The 12,381-nt window shown below is 41.7% G+C and overlaps 1 protein-coding gene across 8 annotated transcripts in view; it reads right to left on the bottom strand.

The window, feature by feature from the left end:
- Window positions 1-12,381, bottom strand: part of OTUD7A (OTU deubiquitinase 7A) — a 135,881-nt gene that overhangs the window by 50,701 nt on the left and 72,799 nt on the right. For all 8 annotated transcript variants that reach the window (XM_054214809.1, XM_054214807.1, XM_054214811.1 and 5 more), the window contains 2 exons: window positions 5,114-5,270; window positions 1,065-1,219 (listed from right to left, as the gene is read on the bottom strand). In XM_054214809.1, the coding sequence (XP_054070784.1) occupies window positions 1,065-1,215 (151 nt within the window). In that variant the 5' untranslated portion in view covers window positions 1,216-1,219; window positions 5,114-5,270. The remainder of the gene's footprint in view (window positions 1-1,064; window positions 1,220-5,113; window positions 5,271-12,381) is intronic.

The following is a 12,381-nucleotide window of genomic DNA, read 5'->3' on the forward strand; positions in this document are numbered from 1 at the left end:
ACGACAGGTTGTGCACATCAGTCAGACAAAACAGAAGTCTCAAATATAGCAAGCCAATGATGACATTCATAGGCAGGTATTCTAAAGTTTTATTACGTGTAACACAGATGACTTGGGAAATGCTGCAAAATTGTGTGCATCTCTGTGTTAATAATATATCATTCCTTATTACTGAAAAAAACGGATAAAAAAAGAACTTACAGCAAAATTTAAAACTTCCAGCATAAATACAATAAAGTGACATTGCTCTTGCAAAAGGGAGATATATACCCTGATGTATACTTTTAAGTCTGCTGTGGCTGTTCAGTAGTTACTTCGATTAAAACGCACGATTTCTTAAAGAATATTAAGATTAAAAAAAACTTCCAGGGAAAAAGTCCAGTGTGAGAACCACCTGCAATTTACATAGATCTCACCTACTCATTTCTAACTTCCCATCTTCACGGTTGTTGCCAGCCCGCATCAGAAGACGTGAACAAACCCAACTTTTACAAAATGCCTTTGAATATCAAAGGTGTCTTTCCACTTTTAAGCTTATAAACTTAAAACAACTACAACAAAATAAACAAAAAGACCCGGTTATTTTTCTGATACTGCTTCTTAGATGTTTTTCAGCCCAGCCATTTGACTCCCATACCATGAAGTTCAGGTATGCAAATTAGTCGCTGGGCCCCAAAAATATCTCTAGTTTCTCTATCGCTTTTAGTGACTGACATTTCAGATTAAACTTAGCTGCTTTGCACAGTGAGCCGAAACACTTACAACTACTTTCAGGCAGCTGAAAATGACAAAATTCAGCTAAAGCCCCCTCCACTCTCCCCCTGGCATATATACTTTTAAGGCATGACTGTTAATAACCTAAAATACAGCAATCTACTTTTTAAGGCTTTTGCTGACAACGCCTACCTTAAGTACAATCTGTGGTAAGCTTATTACAAGAGTTGACTTACTAGTCAAAGTACTAAGAAACGTTTGTTTCCAAAGACCTGAATTCTCTTTTTATGACTGGGTCTTGCTTTAAGCAAGCAGTGAACACAGGAAATATTGGTATCTTGAAAGCTTACCTTCCAGTAAGTCTCTTGCCAGACCCGGTTCTGCCCCCGTGGACCGAACAAAGTCTGACAGGACTGCATCCATATCAAGAGTCATGAGATCATTCAGAGATGCTGCCAGACATGCAGCAGCAGCAGGACTCGCAGCTTGGCTAGAAGGCATCCATCTGCCAAGGAGAAAAAGAAACAGGATTTTAGAATATACTCCAAAGTGATGTAAACCACATTTTTCCTCTCTTCCCCAAACAAGGCTATTAAAAATGCTAAAACATCCAAGTTACATATTAAAATAAACAGCATTTGTCATCCAACTCTGCCTTAGCCTAGAAGCTGTTGATCACTCACACTGGAAGGTTTTCTCTTTCTTAACATTTCATCTTTTTATTGATTTTTCTTATGTGCATCTTGTAAATAATTCTGCAACTTGAAGACTCCGATCCAGCCAAACACAGGCACTGCTCATTCAAAGCATAATCCTATCATTGTCACTGCACATACACTGAAGTTCAGCAAGTATTTAAATGTTTGACTAGCCAGGAGCTCTTTTGTCTTGCTTACTAATAGTAACATACATACAACAGAGCTTAGCATTTGGTTCTTATATTTGCCTTGTCAATACCACTTCTGTAATTTATAGTTTCTTCACTGTACTGGGTCTGGCTGGGATGAAGTTAATTTTCTATGATTCTTCATTCATTTTTCTAGAATTGTGGCTAAACCAGCGTTGCTAACACATCAATATTTTAGTTGTTGCTAAGCAGCACTTCCACAGCATCAAGGCTTTCTTTCTCTGTTTGTCCCCGCAGCGAGCAGGCTGGGGAGGGCAGGAGGCTGGGGGGGACAGAGCCAGGACAGCTGACCCAGCAGACCGAAGGGATCTTCCACACTGTCCAACATCATGCTCAACAGTAACACTGGAATAGCATCTTTCCAAAGTAGCTGTCGCTCAGAGACAGGCTGAGCATCAGTCTAGTTGTGAGAGGTGGTGAGTGATTGTCTTGGTGTCACTTGCTTTTTTCACCCTTTTTCCTTCACTTTAGTGAAACTGTCTTTGTCTTGATCCACGAGGGTTTTTTCTTGCTTTTGCTGTTCCGATTCTTTCTCCCATCCCACTGAGGGGTGAGGACAGTGAGTGAGCAGATGGTAGGTGCTTCGTTGCTGGCTGGGGTCAGCAAACTCCAGGGCTTTGTACATCCAGCTCCAGGGTTTGTTAATGGCCACTTTCAGCCTTTGCTGTTTGCTGTCTTGTTTATCACTTGTTTCTTCTTTGCCTGTGGGAGCTGTGAAAAATGCACTAGCCTTGAGCCTAATCTGGTGTCTGGCCCATGGATTGCTGCTATCCCAATACTCTGGGAATCATCTCATGGAGTCAATTAACAACTTCACCTTTCTCCTCTTGTCCTCCAGTAGAGAAATTAAGAATGGTAGCTCCTCCTCCAGGGTAGATGCTTCCTGCCTTGTTGCAATGGCCCTTCAGTTTCTCAAACTTCCGTGCGTAATCAGAATGCTCCCACTATGTGGAAAGATAACAGCTGTCAGCCAGGAAAGCAGATAATCACATGGTTGCTCTGCCACTGGGATACTGAGGCCCATAGTCAGAAATTAGAGGGTAAGGAAGCTGGGATCCTTAACAAAAGACCAGGAAATCAGCAAAAGGACTGGAAAAGGGGCAACAATCCACAGCCTCCAGAGGCAGTTCCTGTTGAGTGTGAAGGCAAGGTATCCCCTCAAGGAAGATGTGCAAGCTACTCAGGCAAGTGAGACCACCATTGAGGAAGGTATCCTGTATCTGAGTGAATTATTGGTGGTGGGGGTGATTTACAGCAACCTGGACGACAACCAATCCTCCAAAGATCTGGCCAAAATCCAGTGCATGTGGTCCATGTGGCGGAAGTTTGTATGGAACAGACCAATACTACATGAAGCACCCTGGTGATAACAGGTCAAGGTACCAACTATAGATAGACTGGCCTGTCAGCTCCTGCAGTTTGAAGAGAATCTCTCTTCCTCCCCAGATCCTTGGGCCTGTGTCTACCTTGTGCTGTCTACCTTGTCCTGCCTCTCAGAGGATCCTTTGTTGTGGAGTGTGTGCTGAAGAACAGCAGGCGTTGATTGCTACCATGAAGGTGCATGGTCAACAGTATCACATCAGCTGAGAATTCCTGGTTCTCACACATGAGCTAATTAATTGACGAGAGAGACAAGAAGTGATCAGCAAGACTTGCTCACCCTGTAATCGTCCCATGGCCAGCACAAAAGTCTGATGGTGAGTAGAGGCTAACAGTGGACTACCACAGTCTGAACACTCATGCCATCATTATGTGCTGGTGTACCGGCCATGCTAGAACTCCGATATGAACTGGAGTCAAAGGCAGTCATCAAATGTCACGCTACAAATGATGCTACCTGTGTGTTTTGATTCCTTTGGCAGCAGACTTCAAGCCACAGCTCCCTTTCACATGGAGGGGTGTCCAGTACACCTGGAATTGACTGCCCCAGGTATGGAAACACAGCACTACCATTTCAACTCTGCTGGTGAGACATCACCTGCAGTAGTTCAGCTTTGGAGTCCTCAGCGCAAGAAGGATATGGACCTGTTGGAGCGGGTCCAGAGGAGGTCAGAGCACCTCTGCTATGAGGGCAGGCTGAGAGAGTTGGGGTTGTTCAGCCTGGAGAAGAGAAGGCTCTGGGGAGACCTTATAGCAGCCTTCCAGTATCTGAAGGGGGCCTACAAGAAAGCTGGGGAGGGACTTTTTACAAGGGCACGTAGTGATAGGACAAACAGTAATAGCTTCAAACTGGAAGAGGGTAGATTTAGATCAGATATCAGGAAGAAATTTTTCACTATGAGGGTGGTGAGGCACTGGAACAGGATGCACGGGGAAGCTGTGGCTGCCCCATTCCTGGAGGTGTTCAAGGCCAGGTTGGATGGGACTTTGAGGTTAAAGCAAGGTCAAAGGATCTGCACAAGAGATCCAGTTTGGGGGAATAGAATGGTAAGATGGACATCATATCCCAGTGGATGTGATCAGTAATAGAACAGCCATATTCCCACCAGTTAACAAATGAGAAAGACAAGCTTTCCTAGGAATTGTGGTTTTCTGGAGAACACATATTCCGGGTTACAGTCAGATTGCAAGTCCTCTGTATCAAGTGACATGAAAGAAGAACTATCTCAACTGGGATCCTGAGTACTGATAAGCCTTTGAACAGATCAAACAGGAGACAGTATGTGTGGTAGCCCTTGGGACAGTCGAGCCCTTGGCCTCAACTAAAGCCTATGGTAGAAAGCACTCAGACAGACTCAAGGTCAGGCTCTAAGGTTTTGGAGCCAAGGGTACAGAGGATCCAGGGTATTGGGTATGTTTGTAGCTTCCTCTATTGCAGTATTTCTATAGTTCAGTGGAGAAGCCACCTCCAGAAACAGTATCAGGAGCACCTGCCACCAGTATAAACACTTGGACCGACCAAGGCCCACCTTGGAGGGGCAGAAAGGAAGGGTTGGGCAGGATTTCATCCCTATTGTTCTTCCAAGAGATGCAATAAGAGCACTGGCTAATACAATCAGGGCACGCAAAGGTCTCTGTTTTGATATCTAATTCCCCGTGTCCCCCCAAAACCCCACCCAACCCAACCATCTTTCCAGAGCTTTCCAAAGTAGTTATTAAGTAATACCAGCTAACCATAAGAGAAAAGCACCAACGTTTTTCTTGCCTCAAGTGAAATGTGACACAATGTCCAGCATGGGAGTTTTTCTTGCCAAATCCATGGCTAATAAAAATACATCTGCATTACTACATTTTGTACTTACTTTTTTATTCCTGAAAAAGTGTAACCCATCCTTCTAGGCAATGTTCTCTACAAATATCAAATAAAAATTAAAGCAGGCATTTCAAGAGTAGTTGGTGCTAGACAAGCTATAAAACGGGTGGCATTCAAAACACAGTTATGCTAAGGTATCTCCAAACTTCTACCCTGCCTGCACTGCTGCAGAAATAGCGCAAAGCAAAGAAAACAGGATGAAGTTAAATGATACACAGCATGTATCAAACAAAGTTTACCTTTGAACATGAATTAGATTTTTCCTGTTAATTCCTCCTCACAGGCTGAGTTGCAACTTCAGCATGTGCCAAGGGTAAGGACTAGCATGGAGATCTCCTACTGGTTGCAGATGATATTCGTTGGCTCTTGCTTGTACCACAGCTACAGAGAAATAAACTGTGAAAGAAATTGGAAAGCGGTTGATTTCACTGTTCCCCAATGAAAGACAGTACACAGTCCTTTCCTACTCCTGGTTATATTTAACCTTAAAAATTGAATGCCTTTGCTTTCTTAGAAATTGCTTCTTTCCGCACACACATATCCCAGGTAGCACACAAACATCACTTACTTCCTGCCCCAGGAGGGTGGGCTCCTTCCCAGCCTCATCCACCAGCACTGCCTGCAAAACCCAACTTACTCCAACAAATTGGAAGTGTGGGGGGTATGGTTACACAATTACATGGTTTTCAGTGCCAAAGCACATTACGCTAAACCTACCCACTTCACAGCCTTCTGGCCCCTATGCTGTACTGCTTTCTCTTTTATACCCCTTCTACATTTATGCTCTTATACTATTTATACAACTGTATCATTATGTTGAGGCCACATTAGGATAGCAGGGGAGGTGATCCTTTCCCCCCTGGTCGGCCCTGGTGAGGCTCATCTGGAGCGTTACGTCCATTTCTGGCTCCCCAGCACAGGACAGACATGGGCACACTGGAGCAAGTCATTGAAGGACCACAAACTGCCCATCTGCATCACCGTCAGACAAGGGAAACACTTCTAAAATGTAACGTAATAAAGATGTAGTAACAGAAGGAAAGCTGGAAATAGTGAGGAGGCTAGTTAAAAAAGCAATGCAGACACTTCTGGAAGAGAGCTACCTTAGTGGATTATGGCCCAATTTGGCATCTAAGCTTTGTAGCAACTAAATCTGTTTCAATGCAAATGCAGAACAAAAATTCTTGGTTTTTTTTTTTTTTTGATAATAACACTCATACACTGTACTAAACAGCACTAACATCCATACAAAAAGATCACAAGAAACTGAATACAATTCATTTCTTTAGTGAGTTGGAGAAATAATGAAATATATCTTAACCAGCAGGATGGAAGCATATGGATCAAGCTACAAGAACCTGCCACAGGTGAATGATACAAAGCATTAGTGAATCTCAGATAACAATCAGAAGTGACTCAGTAGTATAATGACTGCTAATTTAAAATGCACCAGCTGGGCACTCAAGTACAGTCAGTATGTGCGGGGGCTAGACTGCTCATAAATTCAGAAAACTGAAGTGCATATCAGTCTGAAGAAGTCAATTCATGAGTTGTCTCAGTATCAGCATTACTTCAGTATTTTTAACAGTGGTATTGAAAAGATACCCTTTTAACAGCAGAAGACAAGACCACCATCACCTCAGAATTGCCTCTGGATTACATGATCATCAGAACCATACAGTAACAATGTCAACAGACACATTTCATTCTTAACTCATCCCAGCAAAGGTTGTGTAAGCTGCCAATGAAGATCTTTTCTACAAGAGGTTCTTTCTGGTAATGCAGAAAGTTTTCTGTCTGTATATATAAAACTGGTAGTATCTGTGCATTGACAGCTGATGAAAACACAGCTCATGTGCAACAGAGCCAGAGATAAGGCTAGCCATTGTTTTACTGAAAAACAGTAACTTAAAATGAAATATTACCCAGGTTCCATTATATAATGATAAATGGCTCTACAGGTAGAAAGCACCACCTTGTGCTGGGTGCCAAGGAAGAACAACCAATCCAGACCCTCCAAATCCAGGGCAGTGTGAGGAAAACATTTTCTAGTCCAATGCTCCCTCTGCATCTCTGCACCTATATTATTCTCTAGGCTCTGGGTCCTGCAATTGTGCTTAGAACACCTGCACAAAATATCCATGCTATTTCATAGAATCATAGAATATGTTGGGTTGGAAGGAACTGTTAACGGTCATCAAGTCCAACCCCCCTGCAGTAAGCAGGGACTTCTTCAATTAGATCAGGTTGCTCAGAGCCTCTCATCATTTCATTCTTCCTGGTACTCATCAGACCTAAATTAACAGGACAACATATATTAATAGCGTTTATTCAGACAGATGTGTCTGAAAAGATGGAAGAATCAATGATGAAACATGCTGCACAGGGAAGTTGTGGCTGCCCCATCCCTGGAGGTGTTCAAGACCAGGCTGGATGGGGCTTTGAGCAGCCTGGTCCAGTGGGAGGTGTCCCTGCCCAGGGCAGGGGGTTGAAACTGGATGATCTTTAAGGTCCCTTCCAACCCGAACCTTTCTATGATTCTATGTTAACGAACATTAAAAATTAAAGCAAACAGAACAAAACCACCAGTGATTACCTGAAGTAACACTGGTTCACTGTGTTGGATTACTTAAAAATGAAACAAGATCTACAGGACTGTGCTGACTGGAGCAGGACTCCTGCACAGTTTCCACACAAACTCCAAATTTTAGCAGTGCTGAATTAAGCTCATCCAGTGCTGTAAGAGGCAACTAATCTCCGCTACACACGCAGCTGAGGAGCGAGCTGCTGTGGAAACTCATTCCATATATATTGGTAAGGCCTCACAAAGTCCCTAAAACTTTATAAACTGAACGTGGTGCTACCGAACCCACAAATATTAACAGCTCTTGTAAAAAAGCAAACCAAACAAGAAAACACAAAAACGTCTCAAAGAACCACCCCCCAACCCCCTCAAAACCTCAAATACTAGGTTTCCTACTATAACAGTATTTTACTAACTGTTTACTAACTACTAATCGTGTACTAACTATTTTTCTTTTACTCACACAGCAAACATCACCTCTCTACCCCAATTTATAACCCTAATTCTCACAGGTGGTCTGGCTGTTACTTCTATTACCTCACCCTGAAGAAAATCCTTTATAAAAAGCCTGAACTATGCACGCTCTGCACTCTGAAAGCAAGGAGCAGAGTTGGTAGGATCCTCACAATCACAGAATGGCAGGGGTTGGAAGGGGCCTCTGGAGATCATCTAGTCCAAACCCCCTGCCAGAGCAGGGTCACCCAGAGCAGGCTGCACAGGAATGCGTCCAGGCAGGTTTGGAATGTCTCCAGAGCAGGAGACTCCACCACCTCTCTGGGCAGCCTGTGCCAGGGCTCTGCCACCCTCAAAGTAAAGAAGTTCCTCCTCATGTTCAGGTGGAATGTACTGTGTTCGTTTGTGCCTCTTGCCAGGCACCACTGAAAAGAGTCTGCTCCCATTCTCTTGCCACCCGCCCTTTAAATATTGATAAGCATTGATAAGATCCCCTCTCAGTCTTCTCCAGGCTAAACAGCCCCAGGTCTCTCAGCTTTTCCTCATAAGAGATGCTCCAGTCCCCTCTGCTGGACTCTCTCCAGTAGTTCCTTGTCTGTCTCGAACTGGGGAGCCCAGAACTGGACACAGTACTCCAGATGTGGCCTCACCGGGGCAGAGTAGAGGGGGAGGATGACCTCCCTCACCTTGCTGGCCGCACTCTTTTTAACGCACCCCAGGATACCGTATATACCGCCCTGTATACACATTTGAACTAGCACTATTTTTTTCCCCCAGAGGGAGTTGTTTTCTCAGCTCTCTAGAATTTAGAGGAGGGAAAGAACCAAACAAACCAAAACCCAACAACAATAATACAAAAAGAAAAATGTTTTTTTAAAAAAGCAATGTATTTGCAAGAAAACTACTATTAACTGTGAAAACTCACCCGGATGAAATAGTAAAAACTACTAAGCAAGAAAAGAAAATAAATTATAAAGGAGGAGGCAGTGACTCAGAAGCCATATGGCTACCAGACTTACTGTTCTCACCAGATAAGCATAGTCTCTCCTCACTACAAAACCACCACCTCTGCTCTGACGGCTAGTCAAAGCATTAACACAACTTACACTTTAAATATACAGACTTGGAGGAGATGTAACACCATCATCCACGTTATACCCACCTGCCCAGAAGCATTGCTCCTCTTGTGGTTAACAGCATAGGCACACATGCATACTTGCAGTTTTCCTTTCAAATGCGTCACGCGTGATACACAAATGGCACTTTGAACTGAATGTAAGTGGAAACATCTTGACCCTCAAAACACGATGAAGATCTTGGTTTCCACTCACTTTCTAGCCAAATTTCTTCCCTAAATAATTTGTCATTTATACAATGCAAAAAGAGGCAGTGAAAGGGGATTATTTGTTGTATACTGTAAGAAAAAGCACGTTTAAAGTATTTAAAGAAGAGATACTGATTGCTTCTAATTGTTAAGATGGGTTAACAGGACTTGAAATCAATTTAATACAATCTCAGTTATATTTGATCTTTTCTACTCCTTTAAGTACCTGTCTCTTAAAACTGAGCCATACTTAGAAGTAAACATTCTTCATCTGAATGTAAATTTGACTTCTTCAAAATCAAATGGCTTCATCCAGTTAAACAATATGAAGATACTTTTTTCCAAATAGGCGGAAAGAGATGCATAGGGCTAACTAATGAAGCAAAAGCAAGTGTGTTATAACAAATCCCATGCCTCCAGAATACAAACAGCTGACAAAACAGAAGTGAAGAACAGAAAGAAAACCACACACAAACAGCGCACGGAGGACAAACCCTCAGAAAGACACAGTGATGAAACCACAACTTTGATCTTTCATAATTTTCAAAGAAAGGATGAAATAAGCACTATCGGCAGAATGCCCAGTCTCAGTGCTCTAGGAAGCCAGTGGACAGACACTCACCAACTGCATTACACCAGTTCCCTCCAGACTTTATTTGACTTCCCTGCAGCGTAAACGCCCGGTAACATCACTGATTCCTCTCAGCTGCCTTGGCAATACAGAGGCTAAGCACAGTCCACTGCTGTGTGGAACGTTCATGCTGCTTGCATTTTTGGCGGGGAAGGCAGAAAGACCCTGTTTGTGCACAGCTCCAGACTCTGAAAGTCATTCTTTCTGAGATGCCATATTTGATGGTGAGCGTCATAACTCTACAGTCTTGACAATATAATGAAATTGAACCAATGCACCAAATAAGACCATTTCATCCTAGTGAAACATTTAAATTTTTTGAGCTCAGGCTTTGCAATTTCTCATTCTTTTCTGCATGCAAAATGTATCTACTTACAGTTTCACAGAGACTTTAATTTTTTAGTAAGCCAAAGAGTTTTTATTTAGTTATTACATTTCTAAAGCCGCTCCACTCTTCGTTAGACAACACTTTGCCAAATGTTCATATACAAGATTAAAACTATTAAGGAAAAACTGTAATTAAACAGTCAAGTCCATTAGAGAAGATTTGTTTCGGAGAGGAACATCAGCTTTAAGGGAAATGGTAGTTAATGTAGGCACCCAGCTTTTCAGATTGCCTAGTAGGAATACCATGTATATGTGAAAGCAGTTAATTGTTCAGAGCATTTGTTGCCTGGGTTAAAAGGTGATTAAATATTAAGATTCAGGACCAATCTGCAATATAGAAAGATAACGCTCTGCCAAGAGTAGCTGAAAGGAATGACATAAAATTTCTAATGGTTTTGCACCAATGAAGACACAATCTTGTGAATGCTGTGGTTCACCTACAGGAAGGCTACCTCATTTCCAACACGAAACTTTTCCCTACCCTTTATTTGGGTTAACTTCAATATTATTTACCACACTACAACCTCAATCAGTAAACTCTTTGTATTTGGAGTAACACTTCAATCGTGCTTTGTTTCAGCGTTCCCCTGAATAGCTGGGGACTTTTATCTCTACAATTAGATACATGTATTTTTATTTCTGTACAGAAATAGTCAGGTCTGCATCCAAGATACAGTTGGAAAAAACAGAAACAATCGCTCTACAAACATGTTTCTGTTTTCCCGTATTCAAAGTGGATCTAGAAGGTTAAAACAGAAGAAAGACGTTGGCAAAGCCTTTTCTGGAATACTGGGAGCCAGTTCAATAACCAACGTTTCAGAGAAATCACCTCAGACTGAAACAGGTGAAATGAAAGGCTACAGATAATCAGAAGTTCAGCATTTTATCTTTGGACAAATCACTAAAAGAGCCTGGATTGCAGAGCCAATGAAACAAGGCTGAGAACTGGACTGAGACTGCTCTTCATAAATGCACCAAGTCACAAGTAAATATAGTCTGGAAATAAAATACAAGGCTCCCAGTGACACAAGTACTGGGAACAATCTTTCCTTAGAAGCCGGGGAGAAAACACTGAATTATTTTAAAAAAACAGAGCTACATAAGTACATGTAAAGTACAATACAACGTCCCGCAGTGATAGGAAACCAGACTTAAAAAAACAGGTGGTTTTCTTGCAATACTGTGACCTGTTTTTTAACACTACTGAATAAGCTGAGTTTCTCTAGGAAACTTTTTCAGGGATTATTCTTGCCGGGCAATGGAATAAGATGGTCCCCATTGCGACATTAAAACAGTTTCTATATGACAACAATCTGTATTCAACCTTTTCCCTTTCTCTCTGTAATTTCCACCTGGAAAACTATATAAGCAATCTACACACAATTTGATTACTTCTGTAATAGGATGTACACATATGGATGGCGTTTACATACAAATGCAAAGAAAATATCAGCAGGTTAAAAGTGAGATTCTTCCAGAAAATGAGTTCATACAGTAATTTGCATTGATAAAAAACAACACTTTAAATTCACAGCAGTATTTTATAACCCCTTTTCAAAGGTCATAGTGATTATACATGAAGAATTGGCATAAGAACAAATTGTTGCTTTGGGAAAAAGTCTTCTCTGTAGTTTCTGGTTTTCCAATAAACAAACATGTAGTGTACATTACAATATGGATTATGTTGTAAATATTTATATATATAAAATACATTGTATCGGTAAAAAGATACACGACTGCCTAAACAACATACTAACCTTAGTTGACAGGTTTTTTCCTCTGTACAATTTGACCCGTTTTGTTTTTTTAAACTTACACGTAAGCACTAGCTATAGGAAGTCACGCATCTTTACTAAGCTGATGGTAACTATACAGCTGATAGGTGGTTTAATTAAAAAAAAAAAAAACACAAAAAAAACCAAACAACAAAACACAACCAAAACAACCACTAGTACATGACTGTGTCGCTGAAAATGTAACCACATTTAGGTTTTTTGGTGTGGAGCAAGTATTGCAACTGGATACCTGTTAAAGTGTTAACTCACATAAAGGTAACATTATTGTCTCCATCTACAGATCTTAATGGCAAGTCAATATTATTTTCCAGAACAAAACAGTCTTGTTTTGT

This window comes from Rissa tridactyla, chromosome 9 (assembly GCF_028500815.1).
Source record: "Rissa tridactyla isolate bRisTri1 chromosome 9, bRisTri1.patW.cur.20221130, whole genome shotgun sequence".
Taxonomy (NCBI): domain Eukaryota; kingdom Metazoa; phylum Chordata; class Aves; order Charadriiformes; family Laridae; genus Rissa; species Rissa tridactyla.